Source organism: Coffea arabica, chromosome 5e (genome assembly GCF_036785885.1).
Source record: "Coffea arabica cultivar ET-39 chromosome 5e, Coffea Arabica ET-39 HiFi, whole genome shotgun sequence".
NCBI classification, from domain to species: Eukaryota; Viridiplantae; Streptophyta; class Magnoliopsida; order Gentianales; family Rubiaceae; genus Coffea; species Coffea arabica.
The window spans coordinates 52,590,273-52,616,663 of record NC_092318.1 but is presented as its reverse complement, the minus strand read 5'-3'; the positions used below and the strand labels follow the sequence as shown (position 1 = coordinate 52,616,663).

The following is a 26,391-nucleotide window of genomic DNA, read 5'->3' as shown; positions in this document are numbered from 1 at the left end:
TAAATGCACTGTGTATGAGCGCATAAAGAGACTTGGGCTTTAAGTGCTTATATGAGCTTACCTCTGATTATATGGTGGAAACAAAAATTAAATACACGAGAAACTAGAACTGCTGGATTAATCGCCAAAAGGTCATTACTGGAAGCTGAAGGAACTTGGTCCGCTGGATAACGGCTGTGATATCGGAAACGTTGAATCGCAGCCGCGAATGTTTTATCACCAACATAAGGTTCAAAATTCGAAGTCCCAAGTCCGTCCAAGAGCAGCTAATGCCAAAATTCTTGTATAAAACTGACAAATCTTGTTCACAGAAAGAGGATAACTAAAAATCTGAAATGAAACTCTACACAACAAACATAGGCACCGCCAAACAACCAACCAACTCCGGCCTTTTCAGTTCTCATTGCTGAATTGGAACCACCCCGAATCGATTTATTACGAGAAAAAGAACCTCCATGGCCCGGCATCTCCGTTAGCTTTCGTCCATACCATGTAGAATCTTGCAAATGATTTTGTCTGCATTCCATCGGTGGCCTTCATCAACAAAGGAATCAAGCTCGTAACGTTTCTTCCGATTGGAAAAAGAGCATGACCGTCTGTAGACACCATGCCAGCGGAAAGGTACAGATTTTAAGTATAAACTTCATCAAGAAAACTAATCAGGATTAAACCTTTTGTACAATCATTTTTTAATTGAACCTTTGGTCTTCCATTCATTACACTTGATCAAATTATTAAGGATTGTTTTTTAATCCAAATCTCAGCTCAGCGTACTTATAAACACATATAAATCCACCTTAGCTACAAGTAAAAAGAAGTTGAAGGACATCTGTACCTTGAACTAAACCTAGTTAAGCTCACCTGAGACGTAACAATTGTCGGCCTCACTCACAGCTAATGCCAACTTTTACCCCAGGTTCCGTGCCCTCGTGGTGTCCTGTGTTCATTGAGCCTTTGTTTTAAACTTAATGGCACAAGCACAACCTAGTCAGCCATAGGTTATGAGACTACAAGATTTTCTTGCCACAGTTTTGTTGACAACCATCCAAGACTTGTATTTTGGATTGAAGATGATAATCAATGTAAAAACTTCGGGCTTTGTAAAACATACAAGGAGCAATTTGCCTTGAGTACCCTGGAAGCAGAGGGCAAATTTTTTTTCCAAATGAAAATAACTTGATGCTTTTGAAGGAAACAATGACCATGGCACATCGAGCAGACAAAAACATGCCACCAATATTTTTGCACCTATCTTTTTGAGTCATGCCCAACACCAAATGAGAGCCAAAAGAAGCAGCACATCCAAAATTTTGGTGATTTTGACTAATTAAGTTGACAGGCAACAAATCAAAGCATAGTTCCCCTCTGAATCATAAATTCCAAAGAGCTATAGACAACCATTGTCAATACCAGTACTATGAATACAAACTAGGTCCGGTTTTAATGGCTGAAATGGACTGCATATGATCCAAATCATCAACATTTTCGTCCCTTAAATGGGCACAGTTGTTGCCACTATTTATTCGTGCTGTTCTTGATTCTCCCCCTCAACATGCAAGATAACAGGGATTACCTGCCTAATTAACCTGTATAAGATTTTAAATTATCTTAGTTCACAATTATTGTTATCTACATGTAAAGCTACTGGCTCATCTGATTGTTCTCATTCTTCATGGAACTCAATAAGAAAGCCATATCAACACCTTAAGAAGAACAAAACTTGAAATCACCACCACTGTAAGTTAAGCTGCCTGGTTGGACTCAAAAGTTGCTCCTCATTGCTTTGCCTGTCAGACGTGAAAACAAGTCTGTAAGGAATAGAACAAAGAATACTGCAGCAGGCAGCAGGGGTCTAAAAACAGTACAACATACTAAACAGCACACTTGTGACAGGAAGTAGAAGCAATCATTCTAAGAAGCAGTTCTTTCTCTGCCCATCTTATCATTTCTAAGGTTTATCAGCAAAATGGGTGCTAAGTCTATTAATTGCTACACAATATCAACATAATTACTGATAGCCAACAGACTGATAAAAAGTCCAGCTGTTGTTAAAAGTTGCTCAATACAGGCAGTTGTTCAAAGCAAACAACAGCATCACTTCAAATAAAGAAAGAATAGACTGTTTTAGTTGAAAGAAGCAAAAACTATGTTTGGTGACATGCACAAGTATTAGTGAAATGATGGTAATTCTACTACTTCAAACACGAACATAGCTACAAACTTTTCTTTCATCATCCCGGCAATGCAACCACCAATATCAGGAGCATGGACGTAAAATTTATGTCAACTATTCTTGCAACAAAACACAGTTAACCATGACTTTCATGTATGCTAAAAAGTAAGAAACTATACCCAGACAAAGAAATAAAAGTAAAGCATGTAAAACAGAGGGGAAAAAGAAAAGAACAAAAGAGCACAATGAGGAAAAACAAAGAAGCATACAACCATGATATTTAAAATCAACCAGGATAGTAATTACCCTGGTGTTTTGGAATTTCTTTCTCCTCTCTTCTCTTGATTTATTTACTTGAGTGTTATATTGAACTCTTAGTCCTAGAAGCATCCCCAGAACAATCATGCTCTCAGTTGCCAGTACTTGCATCCTTCTCAAGATTATTGATATTTCTTAAACTTAACAACTCAAGAACATGACTTTTTTACAAGGTATCGAAACAAAATCCCATAAATCTCAAGGGGCCAAGTGCAATTTATTACAAGAAAGTTTGACCTACACATATGGACAACACAAAAGTCATCCAGAAACACACCCTGAAGTCAGCTACTTGATAGAGATATCAAGTAAATGAAAACTACCATTTGGTGACACACAAGCAAAAATCAAATCATTACCTGTGAATACAAGAAGGTTCCAAGGACGGCGATGGCAGCTCCAAGAGCATTGACAGGCTGGACAGGCGTATGGAAGATAATGATGGATGACACTATAACAGATATACGTTTCATGGTGTTTCCAATGCTAAATGTCAAAGGAGAGATCTCATCCAGTGACATGTAAGACACCTGATTATAGAAGTGATAGAATACACTCTGAGCCGCCATCCACCTATAGAACAAGTAACCACCGAACATCAGTGAAAGGAACCCATGAAAAAACATATAATCACGCCTACAAAAGACCAAAAGATGCAAAGTTTCCCTTAAAATGGATCCAAACTGTTGCTAATATCTTTTTGTCTTTAGAAAAATGGCAGGGTAACAATGAAGGTGAGAAAAGGAGGAAAGATCACAAAAAATAAAATAAACAAAGACCACAAAGGCAATTATACAAGCACTCAAACCTTCATGTGAACTCTAGAGATGAAATCATCAAGTATGGTACCTGACAGCATAACTTGCAGTATGGCTCTTAAGGCACAAATACATGAGAGGCAAAAAATTCAACACTAGATGTTAGATGACAAAGTAAAATAATGCCATCCATGTTATGGTTCCTACATCATGAAATATTATCTAGTGCAATTCATCATCTAAGGAAACAGATAGATACAATAAAGCATCCATCCACATCAACACATTCTCCAAGTATTTCAAGGCTCCTCATAGGAGCAAGTTTTCAAAACGTAAGTATTTAAACAGTATTTTTTTCCGATAGTCCCCTCGATTAACTCAGGTACAGAACAAAGTATGAAATATTAGGTAAATTCATGTTAAAAATCATTGCAGTTCAACTACAGGTTGTACATTGGAGTACACTGTAATTCAATAAGCCATGTCCTCACATACAATGTGTGCAGAAACACCAGAATTGGTATGTTTCACGTGATTACCAAATCAACTGGGGTCCAATTTCAGAAACGGCCTTTTGCCATCCAAGTGCCCACACTTGTGGTCCCTCCACAGCAATAGCAAATGGTGTGAGAATTAAGAGAGACATCATAGACAAGCAAGCATAGTAGTTCATTCCGCTAACAGACTTCCCCTTCATGCCCCTCTTGGAAAATATGTTCCGGAAAACAAAAGCGAGGTTCGATATCATGGCCCCCATAAAACCTGAAGACATAAGCCAACAACAGCACTAAAGCATCAGGAAAAGTAAAATCATACAGGTAGTTGATATTAACTAAAACATAATACCCCACCACCTGCTTAGCAGTTAAAAATAATATTAAGTTCCTTATGACCTTTATCTAATTGAAGAGAACTGTAACTACTCGAAGAAATTATAGGATTATGAAACTGGCTACCAAACCTTTGCCAATGAAATACATAATAGCAGTGATTAATTTGCAAAAGACACTGCTACTACACTGAACTATTATTCATCCTTTTTTTCCTGGAAAATAAACAGCAGCAAAAGTAATCTGATTGTCAACATAGTCCTCGTAAACGGTTATCAGTAAATATTTTACTAAATTTTAGGATAAAATAAGTGTAGCTTCCATGAACTAGCAATCTATAAAAAAATAAATAAAATAAATAAAAGCAACAACAAATGAGGAAACAGAAAAAACAAAGAACAACAAAAGAAAAAGAAACTCCAACAACATCTAACAATAGCAAGAAACCACTTACCAACCATGTTAAAGTTCAGCTCAGTAACAGCAGCCAGTGCGCAACCACCAATAATTGGGATCAATGACAAGTAAACTGGCACCGGAAATGTCTCCCCCAACAGGAACCTTGAGACCAGGACACTGAACGCAGGTTCACCACTCTTGATTATATGAGTAAATGAAACTGCTACCTTTGACATACTCACAGTCGCTGCCACATGCCCGATCGTATGAGCAACAGCAACCTAAAGACATAAAACACAAACCATCACCAAACCAAAACAAGCCAGGCATAAACATATTTTAAAAAAAAAAAAAACCAAGATCACCCACCCCCAAGATAAAGCGAACTCGTATTACCTAATTAGCCTTTTAAATCCTAACTTACCATTCCTACGCTAGATGCAGACAACATTTTCCAACAAATGAAGCAATCCAGACCAGAAAACCACTATTCAACCAATCCCAGATCATAAAACAAAAGAGTAATGAAGAACGGAACGACCAATATAATAAAAGTAAGAGGAATAGAGTACATAAAACCCTAAATTGGTTTCTTACTGGGAAAAGGGCTTTCCAGAAGTCGAGATCGGTCTTTGGAGTTTCAGCAATCCTTAAAGCCCAAGAAATGAGCATGATCAGAGAGCCAGCAGCCAATGAAAGCGTTGAGGTCAACCAAGGAAAGGGATAAGCATTCAAAACCTTCTTGTTATATATATTGAAAATCACATTCAAAGCCCACCATGTAGCAAAGTAAACCCCAATTTTCACCCTCCTCGCTGCCTCAGATCGCGCTTGCGAGTCATCAATTGGGGTTGATTTATCAGCCTCATAAGCCTTACATATAACCAAGTCACGCTTTTGCGGAACATGATCATTATCGCCAGCGTCACCAGTTGAAGAAGATCTTTTCAGGGTCCCTAAAGGAGAAAAAGATTCAACTTTGGAAACAAAAAGGGGCTTTGACAGTGAAACAACAGAGCTACTCCGACGAGTATTAAGTGCAGGAAGCGGCGGAAGAACCGAGAACCGCCTTGACGGTACAGAAGACTGTGGCCGGAAAGCATCGGACCCATGGAAATGTACTACTGGCTGCTTCAATGAAGACATCATGCTTGTACAGAGACACTAACTTCTTTCACTATTCAGGCGAAAATCACGGTGGGTTTTGACCAAAAAGTTGACAAATCTCAGAAATGAAAGATCCCGAGTTGACAACTTCAAAGAAAGGGCCGAAAGATCGGAGCTTGGACCTCCGTATATGGCAAAGAGAAGCCAGCAAGAGGCGAGCTGTCCCCGGCCGTGACTCGTGTGTAAGAAAAGCCTACACAACTTACCTGTGCAAATAGAGTTGTCTTGTAGAAGGACTTCTGCACCGAACAGGTTTTCTAGCAAGTACAATACGGCATCAGTATAATATAATTAGCCACAAGTTCAAGACTAATTATTATATATATATATAAAAGTAGTAGTATTTGGGATTTGATTTGTTTCTGTGCATTTTTACCAACGTTGTGCGCTTGGAAATCCCAGTGCAGTTAAGTGTACAGTACCAATGTGAACAAATAATTCATGTGAAAAAGACTCCTCCTTCAAATAAAGAACGGGGGAACGTCGAGGGTATTTGGAGGCTGGCTAAAACAAGGGGAAGATGCAGTTTTAGTCCCTAACGTTTGGTTTTTGTTTGTATAATTTTAGTCATCAAAGTTTTGACAATAATTAATTTAATTCCCAATTATTAGCATGCATGCACCTTTTAGTCCTTAAAATTTAGGTAAGATCAAATTTAGTCCCCAGTGAACCAATTTAAAGTAAATTTAGGACTTTAGAAAAAAAATCAATATGGACAAATTTTAATCACCTCTAGTCATGTGTCCATTGAGTTAAATTTCAAAATAAATAAACAAAATAGTATCTAACTTTAAACATCAAAATTTAAGAACTAACTAATAACTCACGTGCTAACTGATTGAGTAGTTAAAAAATAAAGAAATTTTTTAAACTAAAAAAGTAAAATTAGTCTAAGCACTCTTTTGTTCGTCGATCTAAAATTCATTTTCACTCTTTATCACCACTGTCTCAAGGGGGAAAAAATCATAGCACTTAATTTTTCGTATAGTTTAACAAATTTCCTTCCTTTTTGTTTTATTTTGGTAACGTGCTATCACGTGAGTTATTCTTATTGTTCAAACTTACTCATTTGCTTTCTCTTCACGGAGACACGTGATTTCATATACTAATTGATTCCATCAATATTTTGGAATGTTGGTCAATTATCCTAAATTTGCTCCAAATAGGTAAAATTGGGATCGGATTTATTTTTGCCGAAATTTTGAGGATTAAAATTGAACCACATACCGAACATTGGAGAGTAAATGTATTTTTGCCGAAACTTTAAGAATTAAAATTGCACCATATATCAAACACTGGGGACTAAATTTATTTTGCTAAAACTTCAGAGACCAAAATTGCTGCCTTGTTCGGAAAGGAAATTTCCATCAAAAAAATCTTTACATTTTCCGCGAACACATTTATCAATTAATTTTTTTATCTCACATATATCGAATTGCTACACTATTTTTTACAAAAGCTCTAGAAAATTGCAATCCAAACACACCGCACTAAAAAGTCAAGTTGCTTTCACTAGAAAGGGTTGGGTTAACAAGGATGCTCCTCAATCACACCGCCCTCCTTAGAGAATGACGGCAGGCCAACCAAAGTTATCTGTTTTGCTACGTTTGTTTTGCTGATTTTGTTGGTCCAGTGACGTTTTGATTGGGTTTGTATTCATTTTGAACTATTCCAAACTGTGCACAGCCTGTCCTAAGAACATGAGAACAATTTTTCAAGAAATAATTCGTATTTTTTTGGCTGGAGTCAAGAAACATTCGATCCCTTATCTTTTTTTTTTGTCAAATGGCAAGAAACTTGACTATTGACTTCGATCCCTTAACACTTTCTCCCTTTTTTTTTTTTTTTTTTTGGGTGCGAAAGATAGTAATATTAAATAAATAAGTCTAACACGAGTTTACAAAACCAGGTAAGCAAAAGCTCCTACAATCATCTCAAAGAAGTTTAGAAATGGCTGCTGCTCCCATCCCATCCTCGCCAGAAGAAGATCAGCACACCTGTTAGCTTCTGCACGTCGAGAACGAGGGAGGACCGGAAACATGATCATCCTTCCTTATCACTATCATTTCATATTCTTTTGGCCAGCTAACTAGTTTGGTCCGATTCAGTTCGGTAGCAGGGACTAGTAGGGACATCCTGTCATGTTAATTAAGGCAAAGAAAAGGAAACGAGCAAACCGAGCTTAAATGGTCCCGCCCTCGATCTATTATCTTTTCTGTTTCATTTTTTTTTACGGCAACGACAACATATGATACGATATATTATTATTGATATGCTGATGGAGTAGTATATAAGCTGGTCTATGTTTTCTTGGAAGTGTCGTTAAATTTCGAGTGAGATTGATTGTAGAGGATGAACGTCTGAACTCTGAAGCGTTGTGTTTCCTCTATTAAATGAATCAAAATCTCAACAATTATACTACTATAATGTTCATTGTCAGTATGTATACGGTAGGTGTCAGGGGTATACATATATATATTTTTTTTTGTCGATACGATAGAATTCCTATAATCTAAACTAGCCTATTCTAGGGGTGTTAGCGGGTACGTGAATTGTCTTTAATCATCTGAAAATGGTGCCCTATAAAGTGGCTAAATTTGTCTGCTAAACAGTCCAATCGATATATTTTTTTCTTTCTTTTACGGCAATAGCAGATATTGCATAGAATTAAATACTCTGGTGTGCCATCGACAATAGTCGAAATCCAGAGCTAGATATATGAGTATTCTGCGCGAAAGGAAAGCAGGAGGATACAGCATTAGCTTGAATCTCTGCAAAAGATTAGTTTTCAATCATGCCAATTCTCGTGCTTTAGGATGGAATCAAGAGCCTAACAAGAACCAGCAGGTTTTAAAATCAGAAGAAATGTTCCACCTAATATTTTTTTAGTCCTTCAGCTACGCATCCAACTTATTAAAAATCTGATACTCTACAATAGAGTACTTGTAGTTGACTGTCATTTAAACAAGTAGTAATATCCAGCTGACCACAGCATATTCCAGGGATATATGCCATCAGATACTGCCACTAGTTTATTGCCCAACTAGTCCCATAATTCAATGCTTAAAAAGTCCCAACTGCCTGCCTCTCTCACAGCTCAAGTCATGTTTTGTGTTTCTTTGCTTGGGTTTTGGGTTAGTGTCTATATGATATATGGATGATGGCTTTGAACTCGCTTTGGATAGCCTCACAATTTATACCATGACAATTAAAAATGCCAAAAACAAACATGAATTTCCACCCAATAACCGAGAACACCAATGGATGGTGGTGGGATTTGTAAACCATGCTGCAAATACATCATCCAGCCGGCGTTGCATTTGGCAGATGCATCTGTAACCATCCTAAAAGCTGTGAATCCAGCAAGAGCAGATTGAGGACGCGACTTCACAGGCCACAACATTCATGCTACATCACCGTGTATTGGCAAATCGCTACCAACGACAAACCTTTTCCACCAAAATACATATTCTGTAAATTTTGACAATGGTTCGAACGTGTACCACTTTTATGCATGTTTTACGGTAAACCAAAAACAGTTCAAGAGTAGACCACTGTGCATCTCAACTGATCAGTAAAACCTGTGCACACTAATTTCTATTTGCTATAACCAGACCCTCAAATGATCTCCACAACAGTAACCCTATCTTAACATATACCAGCTGCCAAAATTAACCCCAACAAAAGAAATTTTAAAACCACTCGTACTAAGAGCTTCCTTAAAAATTTGTCAGAAATTGCCTTTTGAGGCTCTGTAAGGTCACCATCACAGACTCTATTGCAAAACTATTTATCATACTCCATCGAGATCCAACAGCTACACTTGCAGAAGAGTGCCAGTTCTTGAAACAAACTGCAAACCAATGAAAACGGTCAAACTTCCAGAATATGTACAGCATCTTATACAACTACTAAGGAAAAATCAACGCAGAAAAGCTACAAAAATCTTTCTAGTCGAGTTTTCTTATACATCTATACTGCTAGACATATCTTCCCGGCATTCAGCACAAGATGTAGCAGCATAAGACAAGTGTAGAATACCAATTCCAACAAATTCTACTCTAATCAGTCTAAACTACAGAAAGCATCACATTTGTTCAATTACGTACACTTGACTTCCCTACTTCAAGAGCCAGGAAAAGACAACTCGGTGAAAGCAGATTATACTCCATGAGGGGAAAGAAAGGAGTATAACCGCACCCCTCAACTCCCTCAAGTAATCATAAATTTCCCATATATGCAGTGAGGATAACAAAAGCAAAGAGTAAAACAATGATTCTGTTCCCCTTTCACACTTCCATGAGTGCAAGGCCACGCTCATTGAGAGATGGTGAACAATATTGCAAAATGTTATCAATAAGTTCTTCCATTCTCATCATCACTATTTTCTACGTCCAGGAGATGATCATTTACCACATCATCCAATAAAGGTATGTGATCAAGGTACGAGATTTAAACAAGTGATCGATCCTACGAAATAGTTATGGGTTGACTAATATTATTCTAGACAATGCTCCATAATTTACGAATAATGCTCCCTCCCTTCCCCCCTCCCCCCTTCTCTCTCTCTCTCTCTCAATAGACAGAAACATCCAATGTACATAACGATGCATCAAATCATGTTAATACCAGAGGACGTAGCATGCTTTTACTATATTCATTGAATGTACTTCTGTCATAGTAGCCAATGAAGCAAACAAAAGTTTGTGGATACAGTCTGAAAAAAAAAATGTGTTCCTCATGTTGAAGCACCATTATTCTATAACAAGCATATTTTTAGACAAGAAATATAAAAGAAAATGACACTGACAATCAATCCCATCCTCAATATAATAAGGCATAATAACCAATTTTGGGAAGCAGTTGATTAAAAATAACAATAAAAAACTGTAGCAGCATTGTCTCCAATCCACCCCAAACCATGATTCCTATTATTTCCGTTACATTGTCACAACACAAAAGATAAATAGCAATGTCAATTTAAGAAATTAAATTCTTTCCAGGTATGCAACAGGAAAAAGGAAAACAACTTGGGAAAGAATCATTAAAAAGAACTTACATCTGCATGAAGTTCAAAAAAACATGATCATACAGTATTCTGATACTCTTGGATGTGATTGCAACTCATTCTTCATGTCTTCCTGCTCTTTTGAATCATCTAAAGGGCTCTTGTGACAAAACACAATCATTCTCTCCAAGGAAGATGCATGTTTCAGGAAGTATCCCAACAGACAAACTTCAGTACTGTTGCCATGAAAACATCGGAGGACCACAGTCTTGAGGCTAGACATGAAACTTTTAGCTGCTGATTTGGGTGTCCAATCATCTTCAGTGAGGTACATGGCAGGATCAAGTCCCTGAATAACAGAAAAATGCTTTCCTCAGTATATGCAGCAAAACATTATGATGGAACTTTAAAGGTGCCACAATGTTGCCTTAGAAATATTAAGAGACTCCAAATTTGGCAAGTGCAGTAAAAATTTCATCAATGCTCCACCAGAATGTACGCCAAGCTGCATGCTCAACTCTAAACGAGTCAACTTCTGAAATGCCGGGAGGTCATTTGGCATCTTTTCACGGAAAAAGAGGGACTGGCAACAAAGAAGAATAAAATCAGATTTTACTAAGTCAGAATTGGTGTGACAATTAAATGTGTGATAACATTGAAAACCACTAAGAAATGTCAAAAGGAACAAAGAATAAGAAAAATGAACGGTAAAAATGCACACCGATTTACCTCAATGGTGCAACCAGAGATTCCCAAAGAACTGATATTTTTCAGCTCAAGAAAGAGCTTGATAAGGCGAGAATACATTAGTGGGTTTTGCGCTTCTTGCACCATTGGAATGTGAAGTAATGCCTTGACTGAAGATGAAACCTCAATTAGATGAATATCATTACTTAGATAACCACTGTACTTAAAGAATATGAGGCTTCCAGCATCAATTTTAATTTCACAGCCCCAACAGTAATCTCTAGAATCAAAGGTTGGCAAATCATCTATTATCAATTTCCTTAGTGAGGGAATCGAGATGGAAATATGTCTCATATTAATCCAATCACAATCCAAGATAGCCAATTCTTCAAGCACTGGGCAGGAGGAAAATAGCCTCTGAGTTGATATATCATCAGGAAATGTGACAAGACCCAAGTGCAAGATTTTAAGGCCTGGACAAGAGATGCTATTGGGTAGCTGAATGATGCTGTTCATTTCTACATTTAAGATTGAGAGTGATCCACAGTTAAAAACACGGTGAGGCAATAGAAAAGGTTCATCTACAAAGAAACAAAGATCAAGCTCTTTAACATTATGTCTGATAGCTGCTGAAATCCACGCATGAACACGAGATGTACTAAAGCAAACACGACATGAAAGTCGGAACCTTTCAATGTTTGATACATCTCTAAGTAGAAGCACCCTCTCAACAAAATTCATAAATCTTGTGATCTCAGCTGGATACCAATAGTTCACATGGCTTGAGTAGAGCTTAGAATCATCAAAGTCCAGAATTGGAACAGCAGTCCAAAGATCCTTCCACCGCCTTGCTAGTATGCCAGTTGCTACAGCCTCCTTGGTAGGAAGAAAAGAGAGAATATAGTGAAGAATGCAATCAGGTAAACTGCTGATTCTATCTTTCCCTTCCTCATCATTCAGTGCAGCATGAACATCTTGCTGTTCTGAGCCATCCATGACTGGAATTCTTCGGCCTGAATTCATAAGGAAAATGCCTAGATAGAGGTACTTGAACAAACTTGACAAGCTACCACATAAGAGAGCAGCAATTGGTTGTAAACAAGCAGAAGCATGGCATATGAAGAACTAGAAGTAAAATATAGAAATCAAGAACTCGTGTCCCTAAAAGCTACACCATTGCCAGTTTTCAGACTTTAAATTTTGGCAGCAAGAACTGGAATAGTAGTATGGCAGTGGTGTTGGTAAAATTTTCAGTTAATATTTCACTATTATGAAATTAATCGAGCGTGCATGAAATCACGTCGACAAACGCTATGAAATTACCAAAACTGACTCCACGTGTTTTTTGGCCGAAAATGGTAATTACAGCAGCTAGGAGGAATAAATACGACGTATCAGGAAAATCTGAAAGCTAAAGTTAACTCTTGGACAAAATCCAACCGAGATTTCCTTTTTGCAAACTAAGTCTCCACTAACTTAGATCACTAAGATTCTTGACAAATAATTAACCCATGAATATTTCCCCCATTAAGAGCTAAACGTGGCACGAATAAATACTTACTAAAGTGCCTAATAGCTTCAGGGTAATGATTGGCAATCAGAATAAAGGGACGCTCCAACAAAGAGAAACTTGTCAACTAACTGAAGTCAATCAACCACTATCCAAGTCCCAGATGATTAACTTTACCTGATTCAAGCAATTTTAGCATTTTGGCTGGTCTCATTTGCTGCCCCATGCTAGGCTGGTTCCTGCATTCCAAACTCGATCAGTATCAGTTCCTGAAGTTAATTACCTATTTGATGGCGACATATCTTCAATTGAATTTAGTTGCTAATTAATTAGAGCGAATAGATGCTGCATGGCCAGTTCTATGGGATATGGAAATCACCCAGCCCTAAGGATTATGAAGATATCGAGATTTGCTCAAAATAAGAAAACCCCTCTTTCTGTCTTCTCCAGTATTAATTGTCAATCTTGTCCTCAAATCCAAATGGATGGATGTGATCCTTATACCTGATAATAAAAGCAAAGAAAAGGCCAAAGCAACAAGACCCCTTTTCTCACCAAGGTTAAAACCCAAGAAAAAGTTTGAAATTTGTCCTTAAATCCTAATGCAGAGATGCGACCCAGTGACTTGATAACCAAAAAGGAAAAAGGAAAAAAAAGGAAAAAGAAACTGTCTCTGAAGTGCAAAAAGTGCAAGTGCAGTTAACAGAAAAAGATTAAACCTCTGCCCACCAGTGTTGGGTTAAAGCAGGAAAATCTGGCGAGTCCAAAACAACAAAGAGCATCAAAGAAGCAGCTCTTACTATTATATCAAGGCCAATGCATATCGAAGAGATAAAATCAGAACAGAGAAATTAAAGAGGATGGGATGATTACCGAAGATGAAAGAAGCAAAACAAGCAAACAAAAAGAAAAGGCTTGGGAAATGCAGAAAGTGATGGTCTTTAGCCAAGTTTTCATGCGCGAAAGGTGAGGTCAGGGGACGGCGGCCATGGTGGTGGAATTTGATGGGTTATTTTGGGAGAAATGGTTAAAGCTCTCGTTTCTTTGTCTTTACTGGTATGGGCAGAGGACTAAATTGATGTGATAGAACTGACCGATGACAGGAACTCCGAGGACCAGAAGATTGGGCTGATTTGTATATATAGTGGTTAGACCTCAAGTGAGAGCAGAGCGTGTACGTGTTTATTTTTTGGTGGTCTTTTGATGTGTAGTTTTTTTTTTTTTTTTTTTTTTTAAACTTAAACCAGCACTAGTGTTTTAGTGATCAGTTTACCCACTAATCTTGTAAAAATTTGAGCTACTAACTTTCTTCTGTTGTATGACAAATTATCTTAATTGACCATCTCTGAGAGACAGTTGATCTTTTAGAAACTTTTGCGCTGGTGATGATGAAGACGTGAGTAAAAGTGTAGTAGTGGACCAATCACCACAGCTCGCATCTTCAGATTGTATGAAAATGCATATGTCTTTTGAGTTACTGTCACCCTCGCATCTGCAACAAGTTTACCTCCCTTTGCTCACCAGACAAAAACAATAACGATTTTATGGCGGAGATCACATGTTGAAATTTTTCTGAAGAAGGTTCAAGCACACAAGGGAAAAAAAAAAAAAGACATCTAATGATCCACATGAACCATCCAGATGCCCTCGTGTTTCGGTTTCTGATTCCAATAACGAACATCATACCAAAATCACAAATTTATGGACAAGCTAATCTCAACATCCTTCTTCAAGGTCGCCAGATTGCTCAAGAGAGAATTGATCCGTCCGTATCTGTGGAAATGGATTCAAACACTTCCAGCTTTCCCAATCCAAAATCCCATGCATGTTCAAGGTATGGGTGGATCCAAAAGTGTCTTGCAATCGAGAGAAAGGATGAGAGTTCACTTATTCTCCATCGTCCAACAGCTTTCTCATCTTGAGATTCTTGACAGATGAGAAAAGAGGCTCAGGCCAAGCTGGCTGCCAAGCATTATAGCTAGGCTCTAGTTAAAGTTGCCTTTGGTCAAGAACTTGATTGCGGTTCTTTGGAATTTACTGTATCAAGAACTTGTCTGTCTGTCTTTGATCAGAGTCGGGTCTTTGGAATTTACTGTATCAAGAACTTGCCCGTCTGTCTTTGATCAGAGCTGGTCTATCACTCAATAAAGGCATTGTAAAAATGTCACACCCAGAGCTAAATGCGGCACCATCTTCATGCTCAAAGCCAATGGCAATTCAGGAGCCAGAGCGTAGAATCTGTCAGCATTTTTGGCCGGGGATGTAATTTGTCCTCTTAATCTAAGAGATATAATTATACAATCACTATTAATTTGCTCAGTATTGAATACAGATGATCTCGTACATGCTCTGCCTGCCTTTTTTATGGTATTAAAATGCCTTTTTTTTAATGTCATGAAACATGAGACAGATTGGTTAACACATTTATCCTCACACGTAGTACTATGCGCGATGAGGACAAGAAGCTTGAATTACACGCGATGAAGATAAAACTGCCATTCAAAGCTTGCTGCTTTTTGTTATCTCAAATTTTGACAAATTCCTCGGTGGACACATTTAATAATTATGGGGTAAAATATAGAAAAACCCTTTGAGGTTTAGCAAACATACAGAAAAATCTCCTATAGTTTCAAAATATATACCCCGGTACCTTGTGATTTGAACTAATTTAAAAAAGTGATAAAAATCGTTTGAATTAACAGGTTTGAAATAAACACGCTTCTTTTGCGAGTATTTATACTGAAAATAAATAAATTTTCAGTTAATATATTTATTATACCCTTAGAGTTATAATACAGAAAAGCTCCCTGTAGTTGAACAAACCAACAAAAAAATTTTCTTGTGATTTCAAATTATATAATCCAATATCTCGTGGTTTGAACTAATGTGAAAAATTGATGAAAATCATTTAAATTAATGAGTTTGAGATTGCTTGACATGGAAAATAATTTTTAAATCAAAATTTTATTTGATATACTTATTAAACCCCTTGAAACTCATAAAATTTTCAAAAATAACCTAAAATTTTCAAATACAATTCACATTATTTCTATACATAAAATAAATAAATAAAATTTTTAAATACAACTTATCTTATTTCGATGCACAAAATAAATAAATAAAAATAATGTGTAACCATAGGGATTTTTTCCATAGGTTGACTTAACCACAAGAGATTTTCCTGTAAGTTTGCTTAATAGAATGGTTGTTAGAAGGTCTTTTGTTACTTGTATATATTAGGATAATTGTGTCGTTTCGTCTACCTCCATTAATTTTGAGGATTTTCGTTGCTGTTTCAAATTAGTTCAAACCATAAGAGGTCAAAATGTATGATTTAAAACCATAAGTGATTTTTTTGTAGATTCAAACGATGAGGGGTCGAAATGAAGAAGACTTGGTACATGTTAAGTATTGAGTCTAGCTCTTAACCCTTGGACTGAGAATCGCTTTTCCATGACATCAAGCTCTAACCCGTTTGGATTGCATTTTTTTTAGATTTTTTTGTAGAAAATTTACTGTAGCGATTTGATATATGTGAGATAAAAAAGTGATAGGGAAGTGTGTTCATGAAAAATGTAATAATTTTTCAGAGAAAAATCGCAAACCAAACGAGGCCAACTTGATACTTACTTGACCATACCAAGCTTCAATAGTTTGCTTCGAATTGGTATTAGCATATGGAAATGTAGTTTGTTCCTTTGGTCATGCTGGTGTTTTGAAAATTTTTTTTTTTAGGAGAAACAACTTAGTATCTGTTTGATAACATAAAAAAGTGTTGAAACTGAATTCATTCAGACATTCAGATGTTTTGTGTGTTTGATAAATAAAAATTTTTCTGCTGAACTTATTAAGTGGTGCTGAATTTGTATGTATTTTTTTAGCACAAAAATCGCAACTGAATGCTTAATTTGATAAAAATCAAGAGATTTACTTCAACTACTTTATCTTATCTATCAAATCTATCTTTGTTTGTTAATTACATTTAAAATCCTTATCTAATTAAACAACCTAATATTCTCTATCCAAAATCCTTATCTAATTAAACAACCTGACATTCTCTGTCTAATGGCTTTCTACTTCTATTTTCTCTCTATTTAATGACTTTTTTACAATTTTCACATCTGTCTACTCCTTATCTTTTTCCATCTTTCTACTCTTTCATAATTTTGTCATTTTTTTCCTCCCAATTTTTTTTATTGCTACCGTACTCACCGATCTCAAATTCATTATTTCCAAGGTAAGTGACATTGATTATTTGTTGTTTTGCTTCAATATTTTTCCATTGAAGTAATTAAATTTCTATATAATTTGGTGTGAATTTAAAACTTGTTTATTGCAGCTTCCTTTTGTTTATATTTGGACTTTTCTTATCAAACTCTGATTTAAAAATATATTTGCACCGATATTTGGACTTTTCCATAATATATTTCTTCTTTTATATTACTTTGATTTAAAAATAAATATTGTCATTTTCATACCTAACAAATTTAAACTAATTAAATCATAGGTTCTATTTCCTTTTTGGATTAAAAGATAGAAGGGCAAAATTGTACAATTTAGCTTATTAAGCATTAAGTTATAAATGTTTGTCAAACAGTATAAATATGTTCAGCATTAAGATTCAGATATTCATATATCTCTTTTCAGTGCTTAATATTCAGCAAATTAATTGTTTCAGTATTCAGAATTCAGAATTCAGATTCAGTTTTATCAAACAGAGCCTTAGTTCGACTACAAAAGGTAATGCATTTTGCTTTTGCAAAGTGGGATGATTAGAAAGGTAAAATCTTATATCTAGACTGATTTCTTCCTAAAAAGCTGATACAAAGAGAAAACATTAAAAATGTTGAGATTCAAATCCAAAATTAAACAACTATTAAGATATTAAGTACACAACAATTTAATGATAAAAAAGTCACAAGTATGAAAGATAATGACACATAATATTTAACGTGACTCGACTCTATTATTAAGTTTACGTCAACAAAAAGAAAATTCGTTCTTTATTATGAGAGGAAAACCCTGTACAAAAGTACAACTTGAACCCATGGTAACTTTTGTATACCATCTCTCATCTCTCAATAACCCTCTCTCATCTCATGTATAAGGTTACATGTCGCCCTTATGTGTCCCTTGTACTTTGTAATATGTCAATCTACTTATTTATAGAAAATATTATTTGGCCAAGAACTAAATAATAACAGGAAATCAATATTAATTTCTAGATTGATTCAGAATAGGAAATAACATTTAATTCTTAAACAAAATAAGAAACTTTTTCACTAACATTTCAAGCAACTAAAACCAATTAGAAAACTAATTACTTCTACATAAATTTAAAAATTTGAATAAAAAAATTAAAGCAATTTCCTAACAAAAGAAGTTCTAATAGCTTTATCTTTAGCTTTATGGTTAAAAGCCATAAACTAAACCTTAGATTACTCGATGTACGTAACTTTTAAAAGTTTCATGGACAACAGTTGAATCCTATGAACATTTAGGTGGCGTTTGGTTCACATGTTGGAATCGGATTCGAATTCGAAATCATTCATCCTGGATTTGGAATGGAATCAATCATTACAATATATTTATTTGGTTCAATGTCAGGAATGTATATCATTACTATAGTTCATGTTTGGTTCGTTGGCTCCTTGTAAATGAGATATAAGAAATTTTCACTAATTAAATATATTAGTATAAATGTATTAGTAAATTTAGTATAACTAATTAATAATTTCTATTGCTAAACATGTATAATTATTAGTATAATTAATAATATCAATTATATTACATAGATTAATATATATTATATAATACATATAACTAATAATAATATTATTATAAGTTTGTAACTAATTAAATTAAATATTAAATATATAATTAAATATAAATATACAAATGTTATAATATAAATTTATAATTATAATTATATAATATATACAAATATTAATTATACTAATATTTTATATAAATATAATATATATTACATATTAAATATATTTATTATTATATATTATTATATTTAAAATAATAATTAAAATTAAAATTATATAATTTATTAATATTATATACATGTATATATTATAATTATATGCACATATAATATACATTTATAAATATACATATATATTATAAATTTATAATATATATTATATAAATATAATTATATTTAACTAGATAATTATAATACATAATTATATAATATAATCATATCATTATTATAAGTTTGTAACTAATTAAATTAAAGATTATATATATAATTAATTATAATTATACAAATGTTATAATATATATAATTATAATTATATAATATATAAATATTAATTATACTAATATTTTATATAAATATAATGTATATTACATATTAAATATAGTTATTATTATATATTATTATATTTAAAATAATAAATATAATTATATAATTATATAATTTATTAATATTATATACATGTATATATTATAATTATATGCACATATAATATACATTTATAAATATACATGTATATTATAAATATATTATTATATAATATTAATAAATTTATAATATATATTATATAAATATAATTATATTTAACTAAATAATTATAATATATATATTTATTATAATATACTAACATTATAATAAAATATATAATTATAATATATTATATATATATATATATTATAATATAAATATAAATATAAATATATAATATATATAAATATTAATTATACTAAATATTATGTAATTATAAGATTTGGGAATCATACTTGGGTTTTGGACAAAAGTCACAAAACCCACCAACTTATAAAGAAGGAATGACGGAATGCTAAATTTTTAGACATCATTCTAAAATTTCAATTTCGATAGTAATAAACCAAACATGAATCATAGATTTATTTCAATTTCCCGTTCCGAAACCTTTTTAGCAAACGCCACCTTAGTACAGCAAATTGATTACACGACTTGATGGTTTATTTGGTTGCCCTAAACCCCTCCTTCACTTCTCCCTCACCAACCGCCTCCAGCTCTCTCCTTCTCTGTCCTCTCTCTGGCCGTCTCTCAGAAACACATACTACCTTCACAGAAAGCAATGTTTACACAGCAACATTCAATCTTGTAAAGTTTTAATCTTTTCTTTTCCTTTTTCCTTATTAAATGAGTCGTGGGTTTGAGTTTGCAATTGGCTTAAATTCCGATTGTTGAGTCATATAATGGGTTTTATGGTGGTAGCTTTTTGATATGGGCCAGCTGCGAGGAGAAAAAGTGAAAAGGGGGGAAGGGCTAACAATGGCGCTAGCTCGTGGTTTAGCAATGCAGCTAGGACAATTAATGGGCACAAATCTGTCATAGTGAGGAGAAGAAACAGGGGAGGAAAGGGAGAGCGACTTATTTAGTCTTTGTGACATCTTAACTATTTAATGATTTTTCCTACCATTTTTGGATTTGGATTTTATGTGGACATCAGGAATATTCTCCATCTCTCGGTTTCAGTTGTAATTTATCCAGGCTGATTAAATCAGTATCCAATTCGGAAACAAGAAATTTGCTTTCCACATTTAAAGAATCCTATTCCTTGTTGGAGAAAGACTCCAATTTTGCGTACATTTATCTATCGTAATACAGCCCTCTTGTAATGACGCCTCAGTCCGACAACCTAGCAAAGAAAAACATGACAATCAGAAAGATCAGAGTACTATATTCAGACCCAGCTGCCACAGATTCTTCCTCAGATGAAGAACAAAGCAGCCATGAGAAGAAGCCAAAGCGTATAATTCACGAGATTGTGATTGACCAGAAAAAGATGGCTCCTTCGCAACCCAAGTTCAAGTGGGATAAGAAAAACAAGGAGAAAAGATTTGTTGGGGTTAGAAGAAGGAAATTTGGGAAGTATGCTGCTGAGATTAGAGACCCAATCAAAAAGAAAAAAATCTGGTTGGGAACTTTTAAGACTGCTGAGGAAGCCTCCGAAGCTTATCTTGCTAAGCAGCGTGAATTTAAGGCCCTAGAAGGATTCCAATGGGAGCCAGTAGATTGTAAACAATCTTATCTGAGTGGATCATCGGATGAAGATCAATTGCAGTCTTCGATGCCTACGCCAGAGGCCTTGGGTTCACCTACGCATACCAGGAGTGAATCATCTCATGATTCCTCGTCTTCTATGAGCAAGGAGAATCTTAAGGTACAGTGTCTGGAATTTGACGGAGGTTGTGTGATGGGAATGTTTGTTCCAGTTCCCAAAGGCCCGGAGGACTATCCTGGATCAGAGTTCTTTTTGCCTATTCTTGACAACCAGGGTTTCTTGTTGGGGGAATTTAGCAAATTGGATGATCTCAGTATCTGCCTTGGTTGAAGATGACAATAATGTACCTCACTAACCTTTGAGTCTGGTTCTCGTCAGCAACTTTTTGTAATTCTTTTTAAACTTATCATGACAATATACATAAGTATATATTCATCAGTCTCTTTTTGTAATACTTTTTAAACTTATCATGACGATGTATATATATGCATGTATATATTTGTCAGTCTGATTTAGTTCACTATGTTCCCAATATTGTTTGAAAATCTTTCTTAAATGATCTCAGGTTCTGATCTTTGTCAATTTATGTTGGAAGAAACAACTAACTCAAAATAACAAGAGAGAGTGCTCTTCTACAGGGACTCTTGTCTGTGTCAATTTGTGGTGGGACAAACAACCAACTTAGATAACAAGGAGAAAGTAATCTGCTTTTCATTTGTTTATCTATTTTCACTGTTGGACATTTACAATGCAGACACGGTTGAATATGAGCTCAAGATAGTGAAATATGTACTCTTGCTTAATCCTGACAATTACAATGAGGTTCCCCTTTTGCAAGACTAACCAAGGTGTCTTATATTCAGATGTTTCAAAGTTGCAAGTTTGGCACAAAAAAGGGTAAGTTGAAAATGACAATGAAGAATGGAGTTATGAAATGAATGAATAATTGAGTTAAAAGGACAATGAACCATCACGTCTATTAGGATATAGCATTCCAGAGTTAATTCCTAAACGTCAAATTAAGTGTCAACAAGGATAAACTGCTTATTTGACTGACTTCATGTGCATTACGGAACAACAATGCCGAAATATTCTCAAGAAAATTCAATCTGGCAGGAGACTGATCCTCTGGGAAACAATAAAAGCTCCTTGAGAATGCTTGACTGCAACTTTAGATCTAGTTTGTGAGAAGTAATTTTCAATTCCTGCAGAAACTTTGCGCTCTTCAAAATGTATTGGACGAGTCTCATCTCAACTTGGCACCCATCAAATCCAGCAAGTTGAATTTTTCCAAGGCGCGAGGAGATACAGCTGGGGATAGAATCTGGAGGCTTCCATATGCAGCAGTGTGGAACTTGAGGACCTTTTCCAATTTGAGTGCACCTCCTTACCTGGTACATTGATAATTCAATGTGAACCTCGGGATCCAAAAAAAAAAAAACAAACAAAGCTATCAGTTTCAGAGTTATCAAAAACACCAAAGCTTACCTTAGTACAGACAAGAACTTCTAAATTAGGAGAACTTTCAAGCAAATCAAACACAAACTGCCAGCTTCCTTCAAGTTCCACTTCCAAACAGGTCAAGTTAGGATATGTACACAGGCAACTACCAGCTTCAAGGGCACAGGCAACAGACTGAGAGGAAAAGAAGAATTTAGACATTAAGAAACTGAACACATAGAACTCTGAGCTAATGAAAGAGAAAGATTACCAAAGCAACCAACCTTGTTAATGTGATGAGACAACTTCAGACGCCTGACGTTGGAGATTTTACATAGCAAGTTTCCAATCAAATTCTCACCATAGTCGTCACTTGGAATGGATTGCTTGTATATCTGAGCCACACTAAGGCGTGCTTCAGAAAGTTGAGATAGTTCATTGACATTGAAGTCTTCAGATATATAATCTCCAAGATCAAGGAACTGAAGGCATGGTGATTCAATCACAACACTGTATTTGTGATCTTTTGGACAAGCTATGCAACAGTACAACATTAGTCTTCTCAAAGAAGATGATTGTACACATAGATTCTGTATCTTATCAAGGGCACTTCTTTTGATCCTCAATTCTTCAAGAATAGGGCAACCAGCAATAATTTTCTTCATCAAGCTGTCATCTAGACAATCAAGAGAACAGAGGTCAAGGGTCTTCAAGTTTGGGAAGCAAATTGGCAGAGAAGAACCAATGTTGAGGTTAGAGCTTAGCTTCAAGACAACAAGCGTTTTGCAATCAAAAAAGCTTCGAGGCAGTGCCAGGGAGTCTTTCATAAAAACTCTGATATCGAGCTCTTCCACATCATGCATAATTGCAAAGGAGATCCACATATTAATGCGCGAAGTGTCATATTCTTGAGAGCACTTGAGGCAAAATTTTTTCACAGATGGAGCCTTTTGAAGAATCAAAACTCTATCAACAAAGTTCAAGAAGTGACACTTATCCTCGCCAGAATGCTTGGCAGGAAGGAACAACAATTCATCATCAAAGTCATAGCTTGAGACTGAAACCCAAAGGTACTTCCATCTTGTTGACAAGACGCTGGTGCCAACAGCATACTTAGTTGGAAGCAATGAGAGTATGCGGCACAGAACTTCGGGTGGTAAGTAACTGATCCGGTCCTCAGATTCTACAGTTTTGCCTGCCTCAAGATATTTTCTACGTTTTGAACTGGAAGTTGCAATACTGGCAGAATTTGTAACTGGAGCCATTGTGGTACACCAAAAGAACCTGTTGGGAAGCCAAATAACATTATGAACCAGAAAAAAAACAATGATACAGGGAGACAGACAACCAGATACAGATATAAGATATACAACTTAAACAACTACTGAAATGTCCGTACTGGTCCAAGTTTACATTCAACATTTTTCATTACTTCACATGTAAACAATAAAGGAAACTCAAAGATCAAACAGCCAGTTACAAATGCAGCAACCTATATCGGTCAAAATAACTGAACTAGTCCTACTAATTATGTTGTATGGATGAATCAGGAAAGGATGTTTTTGCTATCTGCAGTTCCAAAAGTCGACTTAAAACATAACTGATCTAGAAGCAAAAGGATGAGCTTGGCCTCAGTTTCTCTCCTTTCTTTTAACTTCCACCTGCATTGAGTTTCTTATTCTTTACACTGTAAAAACCTTGCCAACTGGTAAAACATGCTACATCTGCCCAGGGACCTTTATCACACTACTTTCTGATTGTACCTTTATAACTGTTTAATATTGTTCAAAACGAAATTCTGGCTTTGAAAATCATACTGGATCTTGCCACCAATTTTACTTACAAGTTCAGAATGTTTCATCTTGTACCTCTGTCTCCTAATGAACCACAATAGTCAAAATTAACCTTTTCTACGCCAATAATGTAAGAAAAATGACTGCAATAAACGTAAAATCTTCAAAATTTGTCCTCCTAAAAACCTACAAAAAATTAACAAACAGAAATCTGCTACTTCCTGCACTCTAAAAACCCCGTTGATTTGCTCATTCTGTACTAGTTATACAATGAGTATCATCAGGGTTTTCAAGACTTTATCTGATCACATAGCCAGGGGAAGAAATCCCTCTATCAACACTAAAAAAGCCACAACTTTTAGCCACGAAGAACCCCAGGGCACATTTTTATACAGCAACTGCACTTTAGTGGACAAAAAAAAAATGCTGTTTCTAGGTAAAATATTTATACGTAATCTTTCTAAAAGTGGTTGCTTGATGCAATCAAACAGTTTTGGCAGTAACAAAACAAGTCTACTGAACTTAATGCTGACTTCACTACTACATGGAATCAACATAAAATAGTTCACAGATCTCATGCAATGCTGTTACAAATACGCACGTAAACTAACCTGTTTTGGGCTTGTATGCCACTGTACTACCCGGAAAACAGTGCCTTTTCTTCGTTTTTGTGCTAACCCAATTGCTCCTCTTTCCTGTAAAAGTGAAGCAGAGAATTGCTCTAAATAATATAGGAGGTTCTTTCCCCTCTTATTGGTTTTTTGTGCTTAACGGCAGCAAAATTGGAGACGTCTTGTAGCAAAGGTCGGATCCGGATTCGATCCTTGTTTGGATATCCGAATTAGTAGGTTAAAGGACCAAGTAATGTTTTCGTTTGTTGGTAATAAGGACAAATCAATTCGGATGGATTTTTTTTTTTGTTTTTTGGGGGCAAAACCACAAAATAATTAGTCCCTTAATATTACATTCGTAATTTTTTTCCTTGATTTTCAAACTGATGCAAATTCTACCTTGCATATTACTGAAAAAAATCACCATTTTAATATCGCAGAGACAAAGACCTACTTTAGACATCACATACCTAATGCAATGCATATCAAGGATCGTTTGAGGTTGCAATAACTTATTGAAAAGTACTTTCTCAATAGAGTTTTCAATAAAAGTACTTATTAAGTGTTTAAATGGTTTTAAATATGCTATTTGGAGACATAATTCAATAAGTGTTTATTGTATTGGGTAATATGTGATTTGAAAATTTTTAAATGTATTTATCTCTTTATTTAGTTTATAATATAGAATAAAATGATTAAATTTAATATTTTAGTTTTTTAAATCACAAAACTACACTAAAAGCATCAAATTTGAGTTTTTACTAAAAGAGCCTTTCATACCAAAAGTTTCATTCCTAATTTTATGAGATGATATTCTCCAAATGCCTGAAGTGCGCTTTTAACACCTAAAACTATTTTTTCACCAAAAGCACTATAATCCCAAACAAGGCCTAAGAGTAATAGGAATTAAAGAAAAGCTTTGCCAATTAAATTAATAGCAAAAAGGTTTGGAAATTTAAAAAAAAAAATCAATCTGACGTTTAGAAATCCTAAATCCCAGATGAAGAAGAACCCTGTCTGTACACTGAGTGTTTGGATAGCACAAATATCTCAAATAATATTTCGCTTGCATCATAAACACATTTTCCAACTCACCTTTTTATATTTTCAATTACTTTTTAATCTCACATACATCACGTCACAAAAAGTACTACAGTAATTATTACAAATAATATTTCAAATAATACTCTATCCAAACAAACATGTTGGACAAATTATTCTAAGAATCAAATAGCTCCCCAGGCCTGATAACTTTGTGCCCAAAAACTGACCTAACTAATTCCCCTTGTGGCACCAGAAATCACACATTTCAAGTTCCAAGTTTGATGTAAATGAACGGGAACACGCCATTGCTGCACTAGTGAATGGAAAATTTGTTGATCTTTGAAGAATGAGAGACCAGTTGTTAGCCAGTAAGTAAAGCTGGCAAAAGTTCACCCCACATTATGAGACTTCGTAGAAAGTGATAACGAAGAAATTCTTTTTCCCCCAAAATTCCGGAATCGAAATTGAGATTGGAATTTGAACATGGGCTTTGGTCAATTCCCTTTACTTGTTTGCTTTGGATATGGAATGTGTTTCCACTTGGGATCCTCGGTGACATATTTTGAGTGCCAATCCAATGCCACCTCTAATATTGCGTCAAGTATCTTGTTATTATTTGCACTTTAATTTTTTAATAATTCAAATTGATT

The 26,391-nt window shown here is 35.0% G+C and overlaps 3 protein-coding genes and 1 long non-coding RNA gene across 15 annotated transcripts; 1 reads left to right on the top strand and 3 right to left on the bottom strand.

Moving 5' to 3' along the window:
* Positions 1-251: 251 nt before the first annotated feature.
* LOC113688047 (glucose-6-phosphate/phosphate translocator 1, chloroplastic-like) lies at positions 252-5,970 on the bottom strand. Of its 7 annotated transcripts, none has more exons than XR_011814565.1 (7): positions 5,076-5,970; positions 4,534-4,759; positions 3,789-4,011; positions 2,851-3,064; positions 1,704-1,787; positions 862-937; positions 252-596 (listed from the first exon to the last, which is right to left on the bottom strand). XR_011814565.1 is itself a non-coding variant. In XM_027205645.2 (5 exons), exons 1-5 carry the CDS (start codon positions 5,625-5,627, stop codon positions 1,776-1,778), a joined length of 1,227 nt encoding a protein of 408 aa, XP_027061446.2. In that variant the 5' UTR covers positions 5,628-5,970; the 3' UTR covers positions 1,302-1,775. The 7 variants fall into 7 exon arrangements, 2 of the variants coding, with proteins under 2 accessions (XP_027061446.2, XP_071905372.1); XR_011814568.1 differs by having other exon boundaries at positions 252-534; XR_011814566.1 differs by lacking the exon at positions 862-937.
* LOC140006758 (uncharacterized) lies at positions 512-3,470 on the top strand. The gene is made up of 2 exons (XR_011814570.1): positions 512-621; positions 2,665-3,470. It is a non-coding gene; the product is annotated as an uncharacterized lncRNA (long non-coding RNA).
* Positions 5,971-9,095: 3,125 nt separating the features above from the next.
* LOC113743420 (putative F-box/LRR-repeat protein At3g59230) lies at positions 9,096-14,021 on the bottom strand. Of its 6 annotated transcripts, none has more exons than XM_072049267.1 (6): positions 13,230-14,019; positions 13,028-13,089; positions 11,383-12,353; positions 11,081-11,236; positions 10,705-11,002; positions 9,096-9,498 (listed from the first exon to the last, which is right to left on the bottom strand). In XM_072049267.1, the coding sequence occupies exons 2-5, from the start codon at positions 13,074-13,076 to the stop codon at positions 10,718-10,720; spliced, it is 1,461 nt and encodes a 486-aa protein (XP_071905368.1). In that variant the 5' UTR covers positions 13,077-13,089; positions 13,230-14,019; the 3' UTR covers positions 9,096-9,498; positions 10,705-10,717. The 6 variants fall into 6 exon arrangements, with proteins under 6 accessions (XP_071905368.1, XP_071905369.1, XP_071905370.1 ...); XM_072049268.1 differs by having other exon boundaries at positions 13,355-14,019; XM_072049269.1 differs by having other exon boundaries at positions 13,570-14,019.
* Positions 14,022-21,877: 7,856 nt separating this feature from the next.
* On the bottom strand, positions 21,878-24,852 carry LOC140006757 (probable FBD-associated F-box protein At1g32375). Its single transcript, XM_072049264.1, has 4 exons — positions 24,698-24,852; positions 22,578-23,577; positions 22,342-22,488; positions 21,878-22,244 (listed from the first exon to the last, which is right to left on the bottom strand). Exons 2-4 carry the CDS (start codon positions 23,556-23,558, stop codon positions 21,948-21,950), a joined length of 1,425 nt encoding a protein of 474 aa, XP_071905365.1. The 5' UTR covers positions 23,559-23,577; positions 24,698-24,852; the 3' UTR covers positions 21,878-21,947.
* Between the last annotated feature and the right edge of the window lie 1,539 nt (positions 24,853-26,391).

What these genes read in the sequence shown, in the direction of transcription:
- LOC113688047 (XM_027205645.2), bottom strand. Translation starts at nt 5,627, where the DNA reads ATGATGTCTTCATTGAAGCAGCCAGTAGTACATTTCCATGGGTCCGAT. An exon ending in TCTGGAAAGCCCTTTTCCCA is followed by an intron (nt 4,760 to 5,075) that starts GTAAGAAACCAA and finishes TTATGTCTTTAG; the next exon opens with GTTGCTGTTGCTCATACGAT. An exon ending in ATTGGACCCCAGTTGATTTG is followed by an intron (nt 3,065 to 3,788) that starts GTAATCACGTGA and finishes CTTGTTCTATAG; the next exon opens with GTGGATGGCGGCTCAGAGTG.
- LOC113743420 (XM_072049267.1), bottom strand. Translation starts at nt 13,076, where the DNA reads ATGGGGCAGCAAATGAGACCAGCCAAAATGCTAAAATTGCTTGAATCA. An exon ending in GCTAAAATTGCTTGAATCAG is followed by an intron (nt 12,354 to 13,027) that starts GTAAAGTTAATC and finishes TTATGAATTCAG; the next exon opens with GCCGAAGAATTCCAGTCATG. An exon ending in AGTCTCTTAATATTTCTAAG is followed by an intron (nt 11,003 to 11,080) that starts GCAACATTGTGG and finishes TCTGTTATTCAG; the next exon opens with GGACTTGATCCTGCCATGTA.
- LOC140006757 (XM_072049264.1), bottom strand. Translation starts at nt 23,558, where the DNA reads ATGGCTCCAGTTACAAATTCTGCCAGTATTGCAACTTCCAGTTCAAAA. An exon ending in TGTCTCATCACATTAACAAG is followed by an intron (nt 22,489 to 22,577) that starts GTTGGTTGCTTT and finishes TTTTCCTCTCAG; the next exon opens with TCTGTTGCCTGTGCCCTTGA. An exon ending in AAGTTCTTGTCTGTACTAAG is followed by an intron (nt 22,245 to 22,341) that starts GTAAGCTTTGGT and finishes TCAATGTACCAG; the next exon opens with GTAAGGAGGTGCACTCAAAT.